Here is a 19,919-nt window from a genome sequence, read left to right on the forward strand (position 1 = left end):
AGTCAGTCTGGCTCCCTGTGACCCCCTCCTTCCATCGGGGTAAGAGCAGCCCCCTTCCCCCAGACTCTGGCCTCTTGCCTCATTAATAAAGCGGATAAAATCTAAACACTGGAAAATGTGAGCGTCGCCTGGGGCGGGCTCGGGCGGCAGCAGAGGGTGCCATTGCCCCTCCCTGGGGCTTTGGGGTTAGGTGGGGCTAATCCAAATTCTGTGGGGGCAGCAAGGCTCTCTTGTCCTGCCAGAGCTTTCATGGATGTCGGGGTGGGTGGTGGTGGGCAGTGCCCACCAAGGGATTCACCTACTATTTATACAGGGGCTTAAGCCCAGGCCAGGGCCACAGCAAGTCATCCTGGAAGACGAGGGGAGGAGGCTGAAAGGGGGCAGGGGATCCAGGAGGCCTGGGGCCCCGGGGTCTCGCCCCAGCGTCTGGCTCCTGCTTTAAGATGGGCTGAGCGACACCTGGGACACACACCTTAAGCCACAAAAACTCACCTCCTGCCCTGAAAAGTAGGGTCACACCTGACAGACACTTGCACAGCCTCACACTCTAAGAGGTACAGTCCCATCACTTACCACTCAGTTTCATCCTGTTCCAGCTCTCACAGCCAGGGTGCTGCCACCACATCCCTCAACTCGGGGTCTTATCCCCAACACCGGAATGCACCCAGAGTTACTGTCTCAATCTGCCCCTTCCCTCCACACCCCAAAATGCAGCCCCCCAAAATGACCACCCGCAGCACCCTCCTTAGTGCCCCAGCACATACACACACACACACACACACACACACTCATTGCCTAAACTGACCCCTGGTCACACTCCATATGACTTGTAATGACCCAGAAACAATCCCAGACAGGCCCCACCAGCACACTCCAAACATACACTCAAGGTACAAGAAGTGGCATCCCCCACCCCCTGGACACCAGAGACCTAGCTGGCCACCCCTCCTTGCCCCAGAAACACCACCACCCTAAGACATACACGCCCACACCCTGGGACACCCCAAGACACAGTCGCTTAGTCACACTCCCCACCACCAGACACTGCCAGTTAAACCTGCAAATCCCATGGAACTCGGAGCCAGGTAACCCCTTACCCACAACACAGATACAAGTCACAGCCCTCCCTCGCGGTGTCACGAGCCATCAACACTGACAGACGCACACAGCCACACCCCTTCACCGAAGCCGGCTCCCAGCAGACACCCGAGAACCCCACGGGTGCCCCAAGTCATTAGAGCACCGGCTCCCCACTCCAGCTCGGGCCTGCACACCAAGACCCAGCCTCGAGGGGCTTCCCCTTTTCCCCCTTCCCCACTTCCTGATGGCCTAGTGCCCGCCCGCCTGTTGGAAGGATGATTGCAAGCTGGCCTCAGACTTCCCCACAGACTCTCAGCTCACCCCCAAACATTCCTGCGCTGGCCCAGCGCCCCTTGCTTCAGTCCCCTCCCTTCCCTTCAGGTCTGGCCAGAGTCCCACCCCGCCTTTCTCTCTGATCACCCTCAATCCTCAAGGATGAAGCGGGTTGTCAAAACAAGAATGTCGGGTTTATGTCAGGGTTTATGTCCGCAGTGCCCCATGGACGCCCTCCTGTCCAGCATCAGGCAGAGTGTGGTAGGGGCTTCATCATGCCTATCCCCCACCTCCTGGCATGGGGGTGGGGCTTTGGTAGGCCTGAGGTTCCCTCTTTTTCCAAGCCAGGTTTCAATTCCCTGGTGCTCCCCACGGTCCGGGAGTTGTCACCGGCTGCAAACAGTCTCATGAAGCTCCAGGAGGTAGGAGGTCTTGTGGGAGAGGGGGCAGGATTTGAACCCTCAGTAGTCCAGGAAGCTCTGGCCCTGCCTGGAAGCCTGGTGGCCTGTAGCCAGGAGCAACAGTGGGAGGGGCAGGTGGCCTGGTGCCAGCTCCTAATTCAATTTGGAGCCTGCGGAAGACGGATTTCAGCTGCTGAATTCTTTCTCAGCCCCAACCCACCCCCTCTCCCACCCCGAAGCCACACAGGTCCAACAGCAGAGAGATTCTTTATGTTCAAGACAGCAAATTCAGATACAAAAGCCCACTGCCATCGTCCCTCCCTCCCTCCTGCTCTGGGCCAGGGATGGGCCTGGAGGGAGAGATGGGATGTGGGGAGGAGGTTGGGGGGGTTCACAGCAGACTCCTGTCAGATGCGGAGGTTACAGACTCCATGGGGAGGGTGCTTCTCTCGGGAGGGGCGAGGGCATTATTGCATTTGCTGGGGGGAGCGACAGCCCCCTTCCCTGTATTCCCTGCGTCAGGAAACTAGGAAGGCCATGACCCCCAAACAGAACCCAAGGCTCCAGGGAGACAGAGGGACCAGTTTGGCAGCTGATGGTGGAAAGTGGAGGAGGTGGGGGTGGCCACCCAATGTGACCCGTCCCTCCCCTCCCCGTGCCTGACCCGGCTGAGGTAGGTGGGAACAGGGCACAGGGGGGCCGGGAACCCCGGCCAGACTGAGAACCGGGGAGGGGATGGTACCAAGTGGAGTGGGGTGGGGGGCCCGGCCCCACCTCCCCTCCCCATCGTCCTGGGGCTGCTGAGCTAGGCTCAGGTCAGAGGTTCGGGTCCTGACATTGGTGGCCCTGCCGGGGGGCTCCCACCAAGTTGGGCCCAGGTCATCATCATCTCAGGGTCGGTCCGGAGGAGGTCCTAGTAGCGGCCGACTTTGGCGTCCCCAATGGCGCCCCAGACGTCAAAGACAAACTCATCGGGGAAGGCAAAGTCCCCCAGCCGTTCATCCAGGGCCTCGGCCAGCTCATCCGGGTTCCTTTTATCCTTTCCCAGCTCCACCATGGTGGCCGCTATTGGGGGAGGGGGCAGAGTGGAGGCACAGATGACATCAGGGGCCAAGGGGCTCAGGGTGGACTCAACCCCCACCAGTCCTAGAAGTCCCTCCCCCAGGAGCCCCACTCACCCAACTCTGTGTCCCTGATACCCATGTAACTCTCCAGCAGGTCATCCACCTTCTCAATGGCCTTCTCCTCAAAGGCAGAGGGCTAAGGGCCGGGGAGGGGTGACAGTGACAACATAACGAGAATGGACATTGCAGTCGGACTGACCACCCTCGTCACTTTACATATATTCGTATTTAGTCCTCAGGATGACCGAGAAGGAGGTGTTGGTGTTCATCTCACCCCCATTTTCCTGATGGGAAACTGAGGCCTGCATGCCCAAAGGAGGTCCCTGGGAGCTGGGAGGTGGCAGAAGTGGACTGGAATCCAGGTTGTCTGCCCAGAGTCCCTTCAGCTAACAGGTAATGCTGCCTGCCATGAAAGGGAAGGGAGGGCTGGGCAAGGTGGCTCACATCTGTAATCCCAGTACTTTAGGAGGCCAAGGAGAGTGGATCACCTGAAGCCAGGAGTTCAAGACCAACCAGCCTGGCCAACATGGTGAAACCCCATCTTTACTAAAAATACAAAAATTAGCCGGACATGGTGGTGGGTGCTTGTAATCTCAGCTACTTGGGATGCTGAGGCAGGAGAATCATTTGAGGCAGAATCAGGAGGCAGAGTTTGCAGTGAGCCAAGATCATACTATTGCACTCCAGCCAGGGTGACAAGAGCAAGACTGCCTCAAAAACAAAAACAAAAACAAAGAAAACACAGGGAAGGGACGGCAGGGATGGGGTACGGCACTCACCAGATCCTCCACCGTGGCGGGGCCCCGGGATCGGAGTCGCAGGGTCCCTCGGCCAGTGCCCAGCTGTGGGCCAGAGCCAGGGCGGCCACCCGCTGAACGCTGGCTGATCATGTCTGAGAGGCAGGAGAGGGGTGAGCATGGGGGAAGGTTGGTTTGAGCACGCTCTGGGCAGGAACTTGTCCCTCCTGGCTTTCGACACCGCCCCAAACTTCTCCAAGCTTCTGCAAGTTCCTGGGGGCTGGGGTGATTCCAGGAGGGCAGGAGTCCTGACTCAGGTGAGGCATGGATGTGGGGCAGAGCAGAGGGACAACTGGGGGCCAGGAATAGGAAATGCTGGAGGGGAGACTGAAGGGGCCACCTCTGCTCCCAGGGGCTGGGGGAGAGGGAGCGGGGGTACCCCAGCCTGAGTCTGCAGCTGCCTGAGTCAGTCTCCTCTTGGCCAAGGGAGTATGGCTGCCGGGCCATGGAACAGCCCTACCTGCCCGGTGAAGTGATTTAGTCCCCCACCCCCACCTCCGGGGCCTGGGGCCCATTCCTGAGGGTTAGTGAAGCCAGATAGAAAAGTGGGGGGTGCTGGCACTGGGCGGCCAAGCCTGGCCTGTTGGGGCTGGGGGGCTGGCCAGGGATGGGGTGCTTGGCTGGGCTAATGGCCCCTGGAAGCTAGGCGTGAGGGCAACTTCCTCCTTGCCCCCACCCTTTTCCCCAGTCGGGCTAAGAGTTAGCACCCTGTCTTGGGGCAGGGTGGAGCTGCACCCACTTCTCTTGCAGCTGGCCAGGCTCGGGCGCCACCTGTTGGCAGCTCCTGGCACCACCGCCTGCACACACAAGCAGCATCACTGGGGAGGAGGGTGGCGGGTGGCGGCTCCTCACCAAAGGCCTTTCGAGGCTCTGTGAGTTTCAGCGTGAAGGTGCGGCCTCGGGGAAGCTCCTTGAGCAGCCGGGCCACCTCGTAGTGCCGGCAGCCCAGCAAGCTCTGCCCATTGATGGCCTCAATCATGTCACCCACGCTGATGACGTGGATGTGGTCGATCACACTGCCCTCCTTGATGCGCTGCAGGGGCGGGGAGGCATCAGCAATCGGGGCTCTGCCCTGCTTTCGGGGGTCCCGTGGCCCGCCCACGCTCCCAGGCACCTTGATGAAGGCGTAGCCAGCCCCGTTGTCCGTGATGGTGAGCCCCAGTGCATCCTCTGACTTGAACACCTCCACCTCCTTGCGCTGCCCCTTCACGTGGGCGAAGATGAAATCCTCCAGCCCGATCTGGCCTCCCAGGAGCTTGTCCATGTCTACTTTGTGGGTGTTCAGGGTACAGAACATCACCTGCAGGGGTGGGAGACGCTGAACCCTCTCCTCCTTCCCTCCCCCTTTGCTAATCACCACTGCCAGGGGAAGGAAGAGAGGTGGGAGAGTACTGGGGGGACTCCACCCCAGTGCCCGACCACCCACTGAGCCAGGGCCAGGGCAGGGCCCCCAATTAGTGTGTCAGCTCTGCCAGGACTAGGATTTAGTTTTCCTTTCTTTTTTATTTTGAGACAGGGTCTTGCTCTGTCACCCAGGCTGGAGTGCAGTGGTGCATAGCTCACTGTAGCTTCAACCTCCAGACTACTCCAGCAATCCTCCCACCTCAGCCTCCTGAGTAGCTGGAAATACAGGTGCATGCCACCATGCCTGGCTATTTTTTTTTTTTTTAGACAGTGTTTCACTGTTGTTGCCCCGGCTGGAGTGCAATGGTGCAATCTCAGCTCACCAGAACCTCCACCTCCCCAGTTCAAGCAAGTCTCTTGCCTCAGCCTCCCAAGGAGCTGGGATTACAAGCATTCAGCACCATACCTGGCTAATTTTGTATTTTTAGTAGAGGCAGGGATTCTCCATGTTGGTCAGTCTGGTCTCGAACTCCCAATCTTAGGTGATCTGCCCACCTTGGCCACCCAAAGTGCTGGGATTACAGGCATGAGCCACCATGCCCAGCAACCTGGCTAACTTTTGTGTTTTTTGTGGAGGTGGGGGTCTCACTATGTTGCACAGGCTGGTCTCCAATTCCTGGGCTCAAGTGAGCCTCCTACCTCAGCCTCCAGAGTAGCTGGGGCCACAGGCATGTGCCACATACTTTAAAAAAAAAAAAAACTTTTTATAGAGATGGGAGTCCCATTTTGTTGCCCAGGCTGGCCTGGAACTCCTGAGCTCCAGTGACGTCCCGACCTCAACCACACAAGTAGCTGGGACTACAGGTATGCACTACTGTGCCTTGCTAGGATTTCTGTCCTTGTAAAAATTCATTGCTGCTTCCAGGGAATGGAGCCTGGCATACAGTGAGTGCTCAGAAAATGCTTGGGGAGGACACAGAAACTGGCCCCACACTCCTGCATCTACTTCCTGGTCAAGTCCACTGTTGCGTTCCTTGCCCCCTCCCGCCCACCCACACAGTGCTTGGCACCAGGCAAGCCAGCCTCCCACAGCACTGGGATTCTCCAAGGCATCATGGAGAAGTGCACCTTGTATCTGGCCTCCAGCCTCCACCATCTCCTGGGGCACGGGCCTCCCCATGCCTGACAGGAACTCAGCATGCAGCCCTGGCCATCAGTCTTGCACAATCTACTGGGATGCAGGCCTCTCAATCCATCCATCCATGCAATCAATCCATCCAGCCCTGGCCTCCCACAATCCATTGGAGCTCAGGTCTCCCAGTGCCTGATGGGAACTCAGCATCCAGCCCTGGCCTCCAGTTTCCCACAATTCACTGAGGAACAGGCCTCCCGATACCTGATAGGAACTCCATATCCAGTCCTGGCCTCAAGTTCCCCACAGTTCACTGGGGCACAGGCCTCCCAATGCCTGATGGGAACTCAGCATCCAGCCCTGGCCTCCAGTTCCCCACAATTCACTGGTGTACAGGCCTCCCAGTGCCTGATAGGAACTCAGCATTCAACCCTGGCCTCCAGTTCCCCACAGTTCACTGGGGCACAGGCCTCCCAATGCCTGATGGGAACTCAGCATCCAGCCCTGGCCTCCAGTTCCCCACAATTCACTGGTGTACAGGCCTCCCAATGCCTGATGGGAACTCAGCATTCAACCCTGGCCTCCAGTTCCCCACAGTTCGCTGTGGCACAGGCCTCCTAATCTCTTACCAGGAACTCAGCAGCCAGCCCTGGCCTCCAGTTCCCCATAATTAACTGGAACACAGGCCTCCCAGTGCCTGATGGGAACTCAGGATCCAGCCCTGGCCTCCAGCAGTTCCCCACAATTCACTGGGCACAGGCCTCCCAGAGCCTCATGGGAAGTCAGTGTCCAGCCCTAGTCATCGGCCCCAACACCGAGTAGGGCACAGGCTCATCATTTGCAGCTTTGGCAGCTGAGCCCCAGCTCATGAACAGGATGTACGCTCAGGCCTCTGGCCCACCAGCAGGGACCCTGGTGCCTGGCTCCCCATAGGGTACCTCGGCAGTTGGCAGGCGGAAGGCCTCAGCGATCTTGCCGTACAGCTCCTTGACGTTGGTGAAGCCCTCGATGCGGCCAGTGGGACTGCCGTGGGCCAGCTGGGTGTGGAACACGAGGCGGGGCCGCAGGGCTGGGGGTGGGGGGGGCAAGCCCATTTGGGGCCTCCCCGCCCCACCTCCGACCAGGGGCCCTGGCTCCTCCTCGCCCAGCCCTCCACGGCCTGGCTCAGCCTCCTCATTTTCCACAAGAGGGGGCGCCTTTTTCCGCCGCCCCAGTCCCAGCGGCATGAGCAGCGAGAAGCAGGGTCACGCCCAGGAGATCTGTAGGACAGGAAAGCGGGCTCAGGGCCTGGGCAGGGCCTTGAGTGCCCCTCCCTCACTACTCGAACCAGATAGGCCCAAGGAAGTTCTGAGAGAACAAACTGGCCTCAGCTGAAATCCTCATCTCTTGTATAGTGAAGGGACACTTACATAAAAGTAGTAACAGGGCTGGGCACGGTGGCTCACGCCTGTAATCTCAGCACTATGGGAGGCCAAGGTGGGTGGATCACTTGACGTCAGGAGTTTGAGACCAGCCTGGCCAACATGGTGAAACCCCTCCTCTACTAAAAATACAAAAATTAGCCGGGTGTGGTGGTACACACCTGTAATTCCAGCTACTCAGGAGGCTGAGGCTGGAGAATTGCTTGAACCTGGGAAGTGGAGATTGCAGTGAGCCGAGATCGTGCCCTTGCACTCCAGCCTGGGCAAAAGAGCAAGACTCCATCTATAAATAAATAAATGTAATAACGGCTGGGCACAGTGCTTCGCACCTGTAATCCCAATACTGTGGGAGGCTGAGATGAGAGGATCACTTGAGGTCAGGAGTTCAAGATGCCTGGCCAGCATGTCGAAATGCCATCTCTACCAAAAATACAAAAAAATTAGCTGGGCGTGGTAGCACGCACCAGTAGTCCCAGCGACTCAGGGGGCTGAGGCAGGAGAATTGCTTGAACTGGGAGGTGGAGGTTGCAGTGAGCCAAGATCACACCACTGCATTCCAGCCTGGGTAACAGAGCAAGACTCTGTCTCAAAAAGAATAACAATAATAATACCACCAACTAGGATCTATTGCTTTGTGACCTTCCTTGTGTGTTTGTTTCGTTTGTTTGTTGTGACAGGGTCTTGCTCTGTCACTCAGGCTGGAGTGCAGTGATGCAATTAAAGCTCACTGTAGCCAGGCGTGGTGGCACGTGCCTGCAGTCCCAGCTACTCGGGAGGCTGAGGAGGGAGGATCGCTTGAGCCCAGGAGTTCTGGGCTGTAGTGCACTATGCCGATCGGGTGTCTGCACTAAGTTTGGCATCAATGTGGTATCTCCCGGGAGTGGGCGACCACCAGGTTGCCTAAGGAGTGAACTGACCCAGGTCGGAAACGGAGCAGGTCAAAACTCCCATGCTGATCAGTAGTGGGAAAGCGCCTGTGAATGGCAACTGCACTCCAGCCTGGGCAACACAGCGAGACCCCGTCTCTTAAAAAAAAGTTATAAAATTACTGCAATAGGACTACTCTAAAAAAAAAAAAATTTATAAATTAAAAAAATAGCTCACTGTAGCACTGTAGTCTTGATCTCCCAGGCTCAAAGAATACTCTCTCCTCAGTCTCTCAAATAGCTGGGACCACAGGCATATGCCATGAAGGTAACCTTTTTTTCTTCTTCTTTTTTATTTTTTTATTTTTAGCAGTGACGTCCTGAGAACCTTTTTTTTTTTCTGGAGACGGAGTCTTAGTTTGTTGCCCAGGCTGGAGTGCAGTGGTGTGATGTCTGCTCACTGCAACCTCTTCCTCCCAGGTTCAAGCAATTCTTCTGCCTCAGCCTCCTGAGTAGCTGGGATTACAGGTGTGTGCCACCACACCAAGCTAGTTTCTACATTTTTAGTAGAGACGGGTTTCTTACCACGACTTCCGCCTCCTGGGTTCAAGCAATTCTCCTGCCTCAGCCTCCCGAGTAGTTGGGACTACAGGCATGCGCCACCATGCCCAGCTAATTTTTGTATTTTTAATAGAGACAGGGTTGACCAGGATGGTCTTGATCTCTTGACCTCATGATCCACCCGCCTCGGGCTCCCAAAGTGCTGGGATTATAGGCGTGAGCCACCGCGCCCAGCCTGAGATGGGGTTTCACTAAGTTGTCCAGGCTACTCTTGAACTCCTGACTTCAAGTGATCCACCTGCCTTTGCCTCCCAAAGAGCTGGGATTACAGGCATGAGCCGCCACACTTGGCTGACGCTCAGCTATCATTTTAAAACTTTTTGCAGAAACTGGGGTCTCAATATGTTGCCCAGAGGGATCTCAAACTCCCAGGCTCAAGTGATCCTCCTGCCTCAGCCTCTCAAAAGTGCTAGGATTATAGGAATGAGCCATTGTGCCCGCCTTTTTTTTTTTTTTTTTTAAGGAGTCAGGGTCTCAGCTGGGCATGGTGGCTCACACCTGTAATTCCAACACTTTGGGAGGCTGAGGCAGGCAGATCATCTGAGGTAGGGAGTTTGAGACCAGCCTGGCCAAAATGGTGAAACTCCGTCTCTACTAAAAATACAAAAATTAGTCTGGCGTGGTGGTAGGCACCTATAATCCCAGCTATATGAGAGGCTGAGGCAGGAGAATGGCTTGAACCCGGGAGGTAGAGGTTGCAGTAAGATGAGATTTCGCCATTGTACTCCGGCCTGGGCAACAGAGCGAGATTACATCTCAAAAACAAAAAAGAGTCAGGGTCTCTTCTCGCTGTGTCCCCCAGGCTGGAGTGCGACGAGGTGATCATGATCATAGCTCACTGCAGTCTTGACCTCTTGGGTTCAAGTCATCCTCTGTTCTCAGCCTCCCAAGTGGCTAGGACTACAGGCATGTACCACCACACGTGACTAATTTTTAAAAAATTTATTGTAGGCCTGGTGCGATGGCTTATGTCTGTAATCCCAGCACTCTGGGAGGCTGAAGTGAGCTGAACACTTGAGTAGCTGAGGTCAGGAGTTCAAGACCAGCCTGGCCAACATGGCGAAACCCCATCTCTACTAAAAGTAAAAAAATTAGCCAGGTATGGTGGCACATTTCTGTAATCCCAGCTACTAGGGAGGCTGAGGCAGGGGAATCGCTTGAACCCGAGAGACGAAGGTTGGCAGCGAGCAGAGATTGCAACATTGCATTCACTCCAGCCTGGGTGACTCTGTATCTAAAAAAAAAAAAACTTGGCGCCATGGCCCAGGCCTGTAATCCCAGCACTGTGGGAGGCCGAGGCGGGTGGATCATGAGGTCAAGAGATCGAGACCATCCTGGTCAACATGGTGAAACCTCGTCTCTACTAAAAATACAAAAATTAGCTGAGCGTGGTGGCGCACGCCTGTAATCCCAGCTACTCAGGAGGCTGAGGCAGGAAAATCGCTTGAACCTGAGAGGCGGAGGTTTGCAGTGAGCTGAGATCGCAACATTGCACTCCAGCCTGGGTAACAAGAGCGAAACTCCGTCTCAAAAAAAAAAAAAAAATTATTGTAAAGAAGGAGTCTTTCTGTGTTGCCCAGGCTGGTCTGGAACTCCTGGCTTCAAGGAGCTTTTGGCCTCCCAAAGCTCTGGCACAACAGGTATGAGCCACCATGCCCAGCCCATGACCTTCCTTAATCCTCACACCACACTATAACATATAGGGATCACGTTATACTGTAATTATGCCCATTGAACAGATGAGAACATGGAGCCTCAAAACAACTAAGATTCTTTTTTTTGAGACGGAGTCTCACTCTGTCACCCAGGCTGGAGTGCAGTGGTGTAATCTCAGCTCACTGCAACCTCCGCCTCCTGGGTTCAAGTAATTTTCCCACCTCAGCCTCTCAAATAGTTGGGACTACAGGCATGTGCCACTGCATCCGGCTAATTTTTATATTTTTAGTAGAGACGGAGTTTCACCATGTTGGCCAGGATGGTCTCGATCTCCTCACCCCGTGATCCGCCTGCCTTGGCCTCCCAAAGTGCTGGGATTACAGGCGTGAGCCACCATGCCCAGCAAAGCGACTAAGCTTCTATTTTCCTATCAGCCACAGTGACTAACGCTGTGTGCCAAAAATGTCTGACTCACCCCCTTCGGAGCATACAGGCGGATGGCACTTCCTGGCCTCCTTGTGACTGGGCAGGTAAATGATTTTTTCTGGTGAATGGGTTGTAAGAGGAAGTGGCACATGACATTTCTGGGCTGAAGCTTGTAAATGCTGGAGCCTCCAGAGATCTATGTCTCCCAGGCAGGGTGGCAAGCCACATTTGATATGGCAGTGACAATATGAAGCCAGGCCCTGAATGACTACAGGGAATGGAGCCCCCTGCTGAGCCACAATGGAAGTGTGGCAGGAAGCAAAAGCAAACCTTTGCTGAATTCAGCCATTGAGACTTTTGAGGTTACCACTAAGGCTTTTAGGGTTACTACAGCAAAAATTGTCTTGATGGACATAAATTTATTTTTGTTTCTTTTTTTTTCTTTGAGACAGAGTCTCGCTCTGTCACCCAAGCAGGAGTGCAGTGGCGCAATCTCAGCTCACTGCAACCTGCGCCTCCTGGGTTCAAGTGATTCTCCTGCCGCAGCCTCCCGAGTAGCTGTGACTACAGGAGCACACCACCATGCTTGGATAATTTTTGTGTTTTTAGTAGAGATGGGGTTTTGCCAGGTTGCCCAGGATGGTCTTGAACTCCTGACCCCAAGCAATCCACCCACCTCGGCCTCCTGAAGTGCTGGGATTATAGGTGTGAGCTATCGTGCTGGGCCCCTGTTTCTTTATTTCTCTCTTTCTGCATTCTCCCCTCCCTTCAAACACTTTTTTTAGTACTTACTAGATTCTGTGCACCATTTTAGATATTGCCTTCAATAAAAAAAAAAAAGATCCCTGACTAGGGTCACCACGTGCAGTTACACGAGTTGTACACTGTGCAAAAGTATTAGACCAAGGCAGCAAGTGGGACTGAACTCAGCCTGTGCTCTGCCTGCAAAGCTATGCTTCTTGGTGTGGTGTCTACCAGGAGGAAGAGATGACTTTTTTTTTTTTTTGAGACGGTGTCTTGCTCTGTCATCCAGACTGGAGTGCAGTAGCACCATCTTGGCTCACTGCAACCTTGCCTCCCAGGTTCCAGAGATTCTCCTCTCTCAGCCTCCCAGGTAGCTTGGGACTACAGGTGCATATCACCATGCCCAGCTAACTTTTTGTGTTTTTAGTAGAGACAGGGTTTCACTATATTGGCCAGGCTGGTCTCAAACTCCTGACCTTGAGATCCACCTGCCTTGGCCTCTCCAAGTGCTGGGATTACAGGTGTGAGCCACCACGCCTGGCTGAAGAGATGTCTTTCTAATTCACTCACAGATGCTATATACATAGGCTAGCTGGGGCTCTGTCCACAATCTCTGGAAGAGGAAATGCACAGTGAGCAGGGAAAGGTGTAAATGTTTAATACTATTTTTTTTCTTTCTTTTGTTTTCTTCTTTTTCTTTGACAGTCTTGCTTTATTGCCCAGGCTGGAGTGCAGTGGTGCAGTTAGGCCTTAGGTGGTGAGCTCAGGTGATCCTCCCACCTCAGCCTCCTGAGTAGCTGGGACCAAAGGGGCTTGCCACCATGCCCTGCTCATTTTTTTATTTTTTAGAGACAGGGTCTTGCTGTGGTGTCCAGGCTGGTCTCAAACTCCTGAGCTCAAGCAATTCTCCAGCCTCAGCCTCCCAAAGTTCTGGGATTACAGGCATGAGCTACTGTGCCCAGCCTCATATAATTTTTAATGTTGATATGGAGACAAAGCAAGACAAGTTCTATAGACAAGATCAGGAAGTGCCTCTCTGAACAAGTGATGCTGAACTTGAGACCTGAATGACAGGAGGAAGCACCATGCAATGATTTGGGGCAAGAACATTCCAAGTAGAGAGAACAGCCAGTAGAAAGGCCCTGACCTGAGCTGCAGCTGGGTGTGGCGGCTCACACCTGTAATGCCAGCACTTTGGGAGGCCGAGGTAGGTGGATCACCTGAGGTCAGGAGTTTGAGACTAGCTTGACCAACATGGCGAAACCCTGTCTCTACTAAAAATACAAAAATTAGCCAGGCGTGGTGGTGGGCACCTGTAATCCCAACTACTCGGGAGATGGGGTTTCACCATATTGGTCAGGCTAGTCTCGAACTCCTGACCTCGTGATCCGCCTGCCTCAGCCTCCCAAAGTGCTGGGCTCACAGGTGTGAACCTCCCTGCCCGGCCCGCACCCAATCTTATGTACCCATTTGTTCACGAATGCATTCCTACCTGGTCCATCTCCATGATCACTCACCTAAACTACTGCTCTTGCCTCCTGGTGGGTTTCCCAGCTTCCACCCTCACCCCCCACGACTTCGTGTCCAGACAGCAGCCAGAATGGTCCTGTAAAACAGAAGTCACGTCACATTTGTCTCTGTTATGACCCCTCCTCGGGCTCTGGCCTCACTGGAAGGAAAATGGTGTCAGCCAGCCACCACAACCAGCCTCGGTTTGTTTTCCTAGTCAGGGGTGTCATCTGTTGTGCAGGCTGCAGTGTGGTGGTGTAATCATAGTTCACTGCAGCCTCCACCTCCTGGGCTCAAGTGATCCTCGTGCCTCAGCCTCCTCCATAGCTGGCACTACAGGAGCACACCACCTTACATGGCCAATTTTTATTTTTATTTTTGAGACAGAGTCTCGCTCTGTCACCCAGGCTGGAGTGCAGTGGTGTGATCTCAGCTCACTGCAACCTCTGCCTCCTGGGTTCAAGCAATTCTCCTACCTCAGCCTCCCTAGTAGCTGGGATTATAGGCACATGCCACCACGCCTAGCTAATTTTTGTATTTTTAGTAGAGATGGGGTTTCACCATGTTAGTCAAGCTGATCTCGAACTCCTGACTTCAGGTGATCCACCTGCCTCGGCCTCCCAAAGTGCTGGTATCACAGTCATGAGCCATGGCACCTTGCCTTAATTTTTTTTTTTTTTTTTTGGAGAGATGGGGTCTTGCTGTGTTACCCAGGCTGGTCTCAAACTCCTGGGCTCAAGTGGTCCTCCTGCCTTGGCCTTCCAAAGTGCTGGGATTATAAGCATGAGCCACTACATCCGGCCAATAATATTTGTTGAATGAATGAATGGATGACTGAATGATCCCAATATCCACACACCCAGCAGTCTGGGTGCCTGGCCCCAGGAAGACAAAGGCTCTCATCTCTGCAGCAAAAGCACAAGTCCCATTCTGTGGCCCCCACATCTCTTGCTTCCCAGGTTGGTGCTAGGCACATAGTAGGTGCTTCAGCTAGCCAGGAAGGCAGGAATAGCATCTCCCTCACCTTTCATTGTCTGTGTGGTTTCTTTTTCTCTTTTTTTTTTTGAGACGGAGTCTTGCTCTTGTTGCCCAGGCCAGAGTGCAGTGGTGCGATCTCGGCTCACTACAACCTCTGCCTCCCAGGTTCAAGTGATTCTCCTGCCTCAGCCTCGCGAGTAACTGGGATTACAGGTATGTGCCACCATGCTCAGCTAATTTCTTGTATTTTTAGTAGTGACGAGGTTTCTCCATGTTGGTCAGGTTGGTCTCTACTAAAAAAACAAACGAAAATAGCCAGGGATGGTGCTGCATGCCTGAAATCCAAGCTACTGGGGAGGCTGAGGCAGGAGAGAATTGCTTGAACCTGGGAGGTGGAGGTTGCAGTGAGCCAAGATCATGCCACTGTGCTCCAGCCTAGGTGACAGAGCAAGACCCTGTCTCAAAAAAAGAAAAAGAAAAAAGCCTTTGTCATCCGTCATTACCCCCCCAACTCCACCAGCTCTGTGCACTGGGAGGCAGGAAGCTAAAAACCTGTCTGGAACCTGGCCTCATCTCTTACTAGCTGTGTGGCTTTGGGTAAGGGTCTTAACCTCTCTGAGCTCCAAGGAAATCACACATGTGCTTGCAATAGTCCTGGTACACAATAAGCTTTTTGTAAATATTGGTGACAATTATTACTACTGCCATCTGTACCAAGATCCAAACTTCCAAGATCCCTACATCCTGACCAAGATTCCCAACCTCCCTACTCTCTCTCTGTCCACACCCACTGCCCTGGTTCATGCTGGCTTCTGTGTCCCCACCCGTGAGTGAGGATTAACAGCAGGGAGGAAAGTGAGTGATTAATGAATCTGCCTGCCACAGCCATAAGAGGCTTCATGGCCTGGGTTCAAATCCCACCCTTGCCACTTACCAGCTGTGTGGCTGTGGGCAGGTCACTTCACTTCACAGGGCCTCAGTTTCTTCATCTGAAAAATGGGTAGAATTCCTGTCACTCTCAAGGTGGTTATGGAAATCCAAAGAGATTGCCCACGTATCCCATCTATACTCTGCCTCAGACTCCATGTAAGGAAGCTGTTGTCATTATTACTGGTATCGCCTTCTCTGCCCTGCCCTGCCCAGGAATATCCCCGCCCTCTCTGCCTGCCAAGACCTACTCCAGGCTCACTCCTCCAGGCAGCCTCCCAGGCTTGCCCCAGCATGTTGGAACCTCCCCTGTGGTACAGACAGCTCAGGCCCAGGAACTTAATTGCATGCTGCCCTGGCAGAACTCTTGTCTTCCAGCCTCAGGCTGTCATTTAACTTCATGTCTCTATTTTAAAACATAAATGAGATGGCATCATTGCCCTGACTGAAACTTTACAACGGTTTCCCACCTTCTGGAAGAAAAATTGCAAACTCCTTACTGTGACCCACAAACCCCTGCAGAATCCCTGCTCTGGGTTCATCTGCTCCAACTAGATTCCAAGCTTGGTCCAGCCTAAAGAAAGACCTTGGCCTTGCCCGACCTGTTTTTTTTTGTTTGTTTGTTTTGTTTTTTTTTTTGAGATGGAGTCTTGCTCTGTTGCTCACGTTGGAGTGCAGTGCCACGATCTCCTCTCACCGACACCTCCACTTTCCAGGTTCAAGTGATTCTCCTGCCTCAGTGTCCCAAATAGGTGGGATTACAGGCATGCACCACCACGCCTGGCTAATTTTTAGTAGAGGCAGGGCTTCCCCATATTGGCCAGGCTTGTCTCAAACTCCTGACCTCAAGTGATCCACCTGCCTCGGCCTCCTAAAGTGCTGGGATTACAGGTGTGAGCCACCTTGCCCAACCCCCTTATCTGATCTTCCTGGCACTGGCACCCCCTGCCCACAACCCTCTATAGTACTACCCACACATTTATTCATAGCACTTAGTGTCATCTGAAATTATCTTCTTTATTTACTTGATAACTTGCTGTTGGCTGCTTCCTTTCAGAGTGCCAACTCCTCAAGAGCAGGAATTTTTGTTCATTTATGTTATTTTCTGTGCCAAGAACAGTGCCTAGCACGTGCCCATAGTAGGTGCTCACTTGAAATATTTGTAGAATGAATGAATGTGTCTCAGGTCCTCATTCTGACTGCTCTCTGCAAACCTCCATCCTCAAAACAGCCCCCCAAACATGCCTACTGTGGGGTTACTAACTCCCCACTTTCCCTGGCTCCCCTCACACCTGAACGCAGAGATGAAGAAGAGAAACTTCGACCTGGATATTAACTGTTTGGGCTGGAATTTCGGCATCCCGGCCCCCTCATCCTGGGAAGGGCCTGAAACTTCGCAACCCCACAGCCATCCAGAAACACAGTGTGGTCGGCAGGAGGAGGGAAAGGGGTTCCTGGGAGCACACAGAAGCTAGGGGAAGGGGGAAATCACGCCCAGGCTCCCCCTTCCCACACCGTGTTGCCTTGGAGAGGAGGGAGAGAGGCCTCTGATTCACTCTTGAAAAACCGGCTCCTGGGTGTTTCCCTGGAGAACGCCTACTGCTCAGCCTTGGCCCAGGTTGCCAGGGGGGACCCAGCAGGCCCAGGACCCCAGCATCCTGGGCCCCTGCAGATGTCACTCTTCTCTGGACCCAGGTAGTCAAACCTGCCCTCTCCAGCTCAGGGTAGAAGGGACATGAGGGCAGCTTCCTGTTTGAGTGGCTGGTATCTGGTGATCTTTGGGGGTTGTGGGGGTGGGGGGGAAGGAAACAAAAGACCAACAAGTGTGGCCCTGATGATGAGTATGAGGTAGGGGTGGGAGGGGTAGGGGCTGGAGCTGCTCAGCAACAACTGAACTATGGAGCCAGTGGGTATCAAGTCTAGTGGCTGAGACTCCAGTTCTGGACCCTGGGGGCATGAGTTCCAGCCCCAGATGTGCCAGTTACTAGCTGTGTGACCTTGAGCAAGTCACTCCACCTCTCTGAGCCTGCTGCCTCACCTTTTTTACAAGAAGGCACAACACCTCCCATGAAGTGTTTTGATTCAATGATCCGCATGGTAAATGCCTGACACGGAAGCGCTCCATAAATGCTAGCTGGGGTGGAGTTTTTCATGATGATAATTATCCAGGCCCTGGTCCTCACTGCGTGCCCCAGGCCCTGGAGGGTTCAGACGCGGTTCGCTCAGGGAAAATGGACAGGAAAGGGTCAGAAACATCGACCCCACGCCTGTCCCCCCCGGGATGGGGGCCGTCTAGAAGGGGGAGGGGGGAGGGGCAAGCCCGGAGACCCCTACCTGGTGCTGGGAGGCGTTTGCCCTCTGCCCTCCAGCAGGAAGGGAGCTGCCCCCACCACCCCCACCCTCGCTCCCCCCAGGAAGGGGCCTCCGGCATCCCCGCGCTCAGCCTAGACCTCCAGTCGCGTCCCCGGGGCCCGCCCCACCTTGCACGATCCGCCGGATCCTCGCGGGCCCGCGACATCCGGGGCCCCCAGAGTGGACACATCCCTCCCGCCGGGGCCACTCACCTGCGCCGCCGCCACCGCCTCCCCGCGCGCACCCGGCTCGGCCCTCCGCAAACTCCTGCCTGGGCCTCTCCCGCAGTGGCGCCTAGGGGGGCGGGGCCGACGCCCGCGGAAGACCAATTAGCGGCTGTCTTCCGGAGCTCGCGGCCAATCCGCGCCTCCCGCTTCGGGTGGACCCGACGGAAACATTCCAGAGGGATCCCTCCGCCTCACCCGGCTCTTCCCGGCTCCCCCTGCGCCGCAAAGCAGTGGACCTTTCCGCCCCGCCTGAGCCGCGGCGGGCTGTACCACCAGAGGGCTGAGGAGGGGGGGCGGAGCTGCGGCTGGGTCCCGGCCAATCGCGGGGAAGGAAGGAGGCGAGCGGCCAATGGGAAGGAAGCTGGGGCCCCTGAACCACGTGCTGTTGGCTGAATGTCCGTCTAGGGTGCCCTGGGTGGTGAGGGGCGGGGGAGTCAGGTGACCGAGGCCAAGTTTCGGGGACAGGATGCGAACTCCCGACGTCCGGGAAAGTGGACCGTTTAGGAGGCCTGGGTGGGGGGTCGATGGCAGCTCCTAACCCAGTTCCCCGCCCGGCCTCTGCCCCAGCCTGGCCATCCTCGGAGCTGATAAAAAGTGCATTCATACTCTAGGGGCGGGCGGGGGGCAGAGATAAATACGGAGGGTCCCGAGCGTCCCTGCTTCCTGGAGTGTACAATGGAGAAAGGCATTCATTCATTCATTCATTCACTCACTCATCAAATATTTAATGTGCCCTCTGCTCCGTGCCAGGCTCTGTCCTACAGACAAACGCGTGAGCCAGTAAGCCGAATATGCTTCCAGTAGAGATAACAGAGTGTGCAAAAGCCAGAGAGCTACAGCACGCTTTAGGATAGTGCAACATCGTGGGAGCTGGTAAATCAGTGTGGAAAGGCAAGATGGAATGAAAGACAAGAGTGAGATAGTTTTTATTTGCTTGTTGATTTGTTGGTCACTTACTACGTGCTAGATCACAGAGGGTACCCAGCCAGCCTCCGACCTTTGATGGATCTGTCTCCATCTGACTGTGAGGATGGAGGCTGACTGAGTCTCTCTCGTCAACCCCTCACTCCCATCTCAAGCTGCCACATAACAGGTTCTCAGCAAACCTGTGTGGACAAATGCACCAGGTAGTTTATAAGGAACGGGGATTTCTCAGGAGGGCACAGATCCAAGAAACATGAGTCACAAACGCACCTGGAACAGGCCAGGACGCTCAGTTCCCAGGACAGGCGAGATTTCCTTGTTCTAGTTCAAACCCAGCCACTTGGACAGCAACTGAATGCTGCGTGTTCTGGGAACTGTAGTTCTTGGAAGCCTCTAAGCGCTGAGACCCTGCTCAAGCTTCATCGGATGACTGGTTCTTTGCAGTTTCCAGGGTGTGACTGTGTGCAACTCAGCCCCACCAGGACCTGCAGAGGGGTAAAGTGAAAGGGGAGATGGAGACCCGGCATGGTGGCTCACGCCTGTAATCCCAGCAATTTGGGAGGCTGAGGCGGGCAGATCATGAGGTCAGGAGATCAAGACCATCCTAACACGGTGAAATCCTGTCTGTACTAAAAATACAAAAACTTATCCGGGCGTGGTGGCACGTGCCTGTAGTCCCAACTACTCGCCAGGCTGAGGCAGGAGAATGGCTTGAACCAGGGAGGCGGAGGTTGCAGTGAGCTGAGATCGCGCCACTGTTCTCCAGCCTGGGCGACAGAGCAAGATTCTGTCATGAAAAGAAAGAGAAAGAGAGAGAGAGAGAGAGAGAGAGAGGAGAGAGAGAGAGAGAGAGAGAGAGAGAGAGAGAGAGAGAGAGAGAGAGAGAGAAGATGAAACCTTGAGCTTCACTGCTGAGGATTGCTTAGTCAGCCCCACCCAGCTGGCAAACACTGAGAAGGCTGTGGCAGGCCAGGCAACAGGCACAGCTATTGTCCCTCTCTTCCTGTTCTGCTGACCTCTGCCATCCCACTGAGCAATAGGTGCCTGGGCTGGCCAGTGCCTTCTGTGGGACTGTGCTGCCTGCCCTGCCTGAGCCTGGCATCTGAGCTGCCCCCTG

At 54.6% G+C, this 19,919-nt stretch overlaps 1 protein-coding gene across 11 annotated transcripts; it reads right to left on the minus strand.

Moving 5' to 3' along the window:
* Positions 1-2,005: 2,005 nt before the first annotated feature.
* GIPC1 (GIPC PDZ domain containing family member 1) lies at positions 2,006-17,912 on the minus strand. Of its 11 annotated transcripts, none has more exons than XM_035284972.3 (10): positions 17,864-17,912; positions 17,338-17,497; positions 15,307-15,361; positions 13,403-13,491; positions 7,090-7,410; positions 4,790-4,975; positions 4,528-4,708; positions 3,658-3,770; positions 2,933-3,014; positions 2,006-2,819 (listed from the first exon to the last, which is right to left on the minus strand). In XM_035284972.3, exons 5-10 carry the CDS (start codon positions 7,375-7,377, stop codon positions 2,668-2,670), a joined length of 1,002 nt encoding a protein of 333 aa, XP_035140863.1. In that variant the 5' UTR covers positions 7,378-7,410; positions 13,403-13,491; positions 15,307-15,361; positions 17,338-17,497; positions 17,864-17,912; the 3' UTR covers positions 2,006-2,667. The 11 variants fall into 11 exon arrangements, with proteins under 11 accessions (XP_035140863.1, XP_078216922.1, XP_035140862.1 ...); XM_078360796.1 differs by having other exon boundaries at positions 17,780-17,912; XM_035284971.3 differs by lacking the exon at positions 17,338-17,497.
* Positions 17,913-19,919: the final 2,007 nt, after the last annotated feature.

The sequence above is a fragment of the Callithrix jacchus genome, chromosome 22, assembly GCF_049354715.1.
Source record: "Callithrix jacchus isolate 240 chromosome 22, calJac240_pri, whole genome shotgun sequence".
Lineage (NCBI taxonomy): Eukaryota > Metazoa > Chordata > Mammalia > Primates > Cebidae > Callithrix > Callithrix jacchus.

What these genes read in the sequence shown, in the direction of transcription:
- GIPC1 (XM_035284974.3), bottom strand. Translation starts at nt 7,377, where the DNA reads ATGCCGCTGGGACTGGGGCGGCGGAAAAAGGCGCCCCCTCTTGTGGAA. An exon ending in TCCGCCTGCCAACTGCCGAG is followed by an intron (nt 4,976 to 7,089) that starts GTACCCTATGGG and finishes CCACCCCTGCAG; the next exon opens with GTGATGTTCTGTACCCTGAA. An exon ending in CTGGCTACGCCTTCATCAAG is followed by an intron (nt 4,709 to 4,789) that starts GTGCCTGGGAGC and finishes CCGCCCCTGCAG; the next exon opens with CGCATCAAGGAGGGCAGTGT.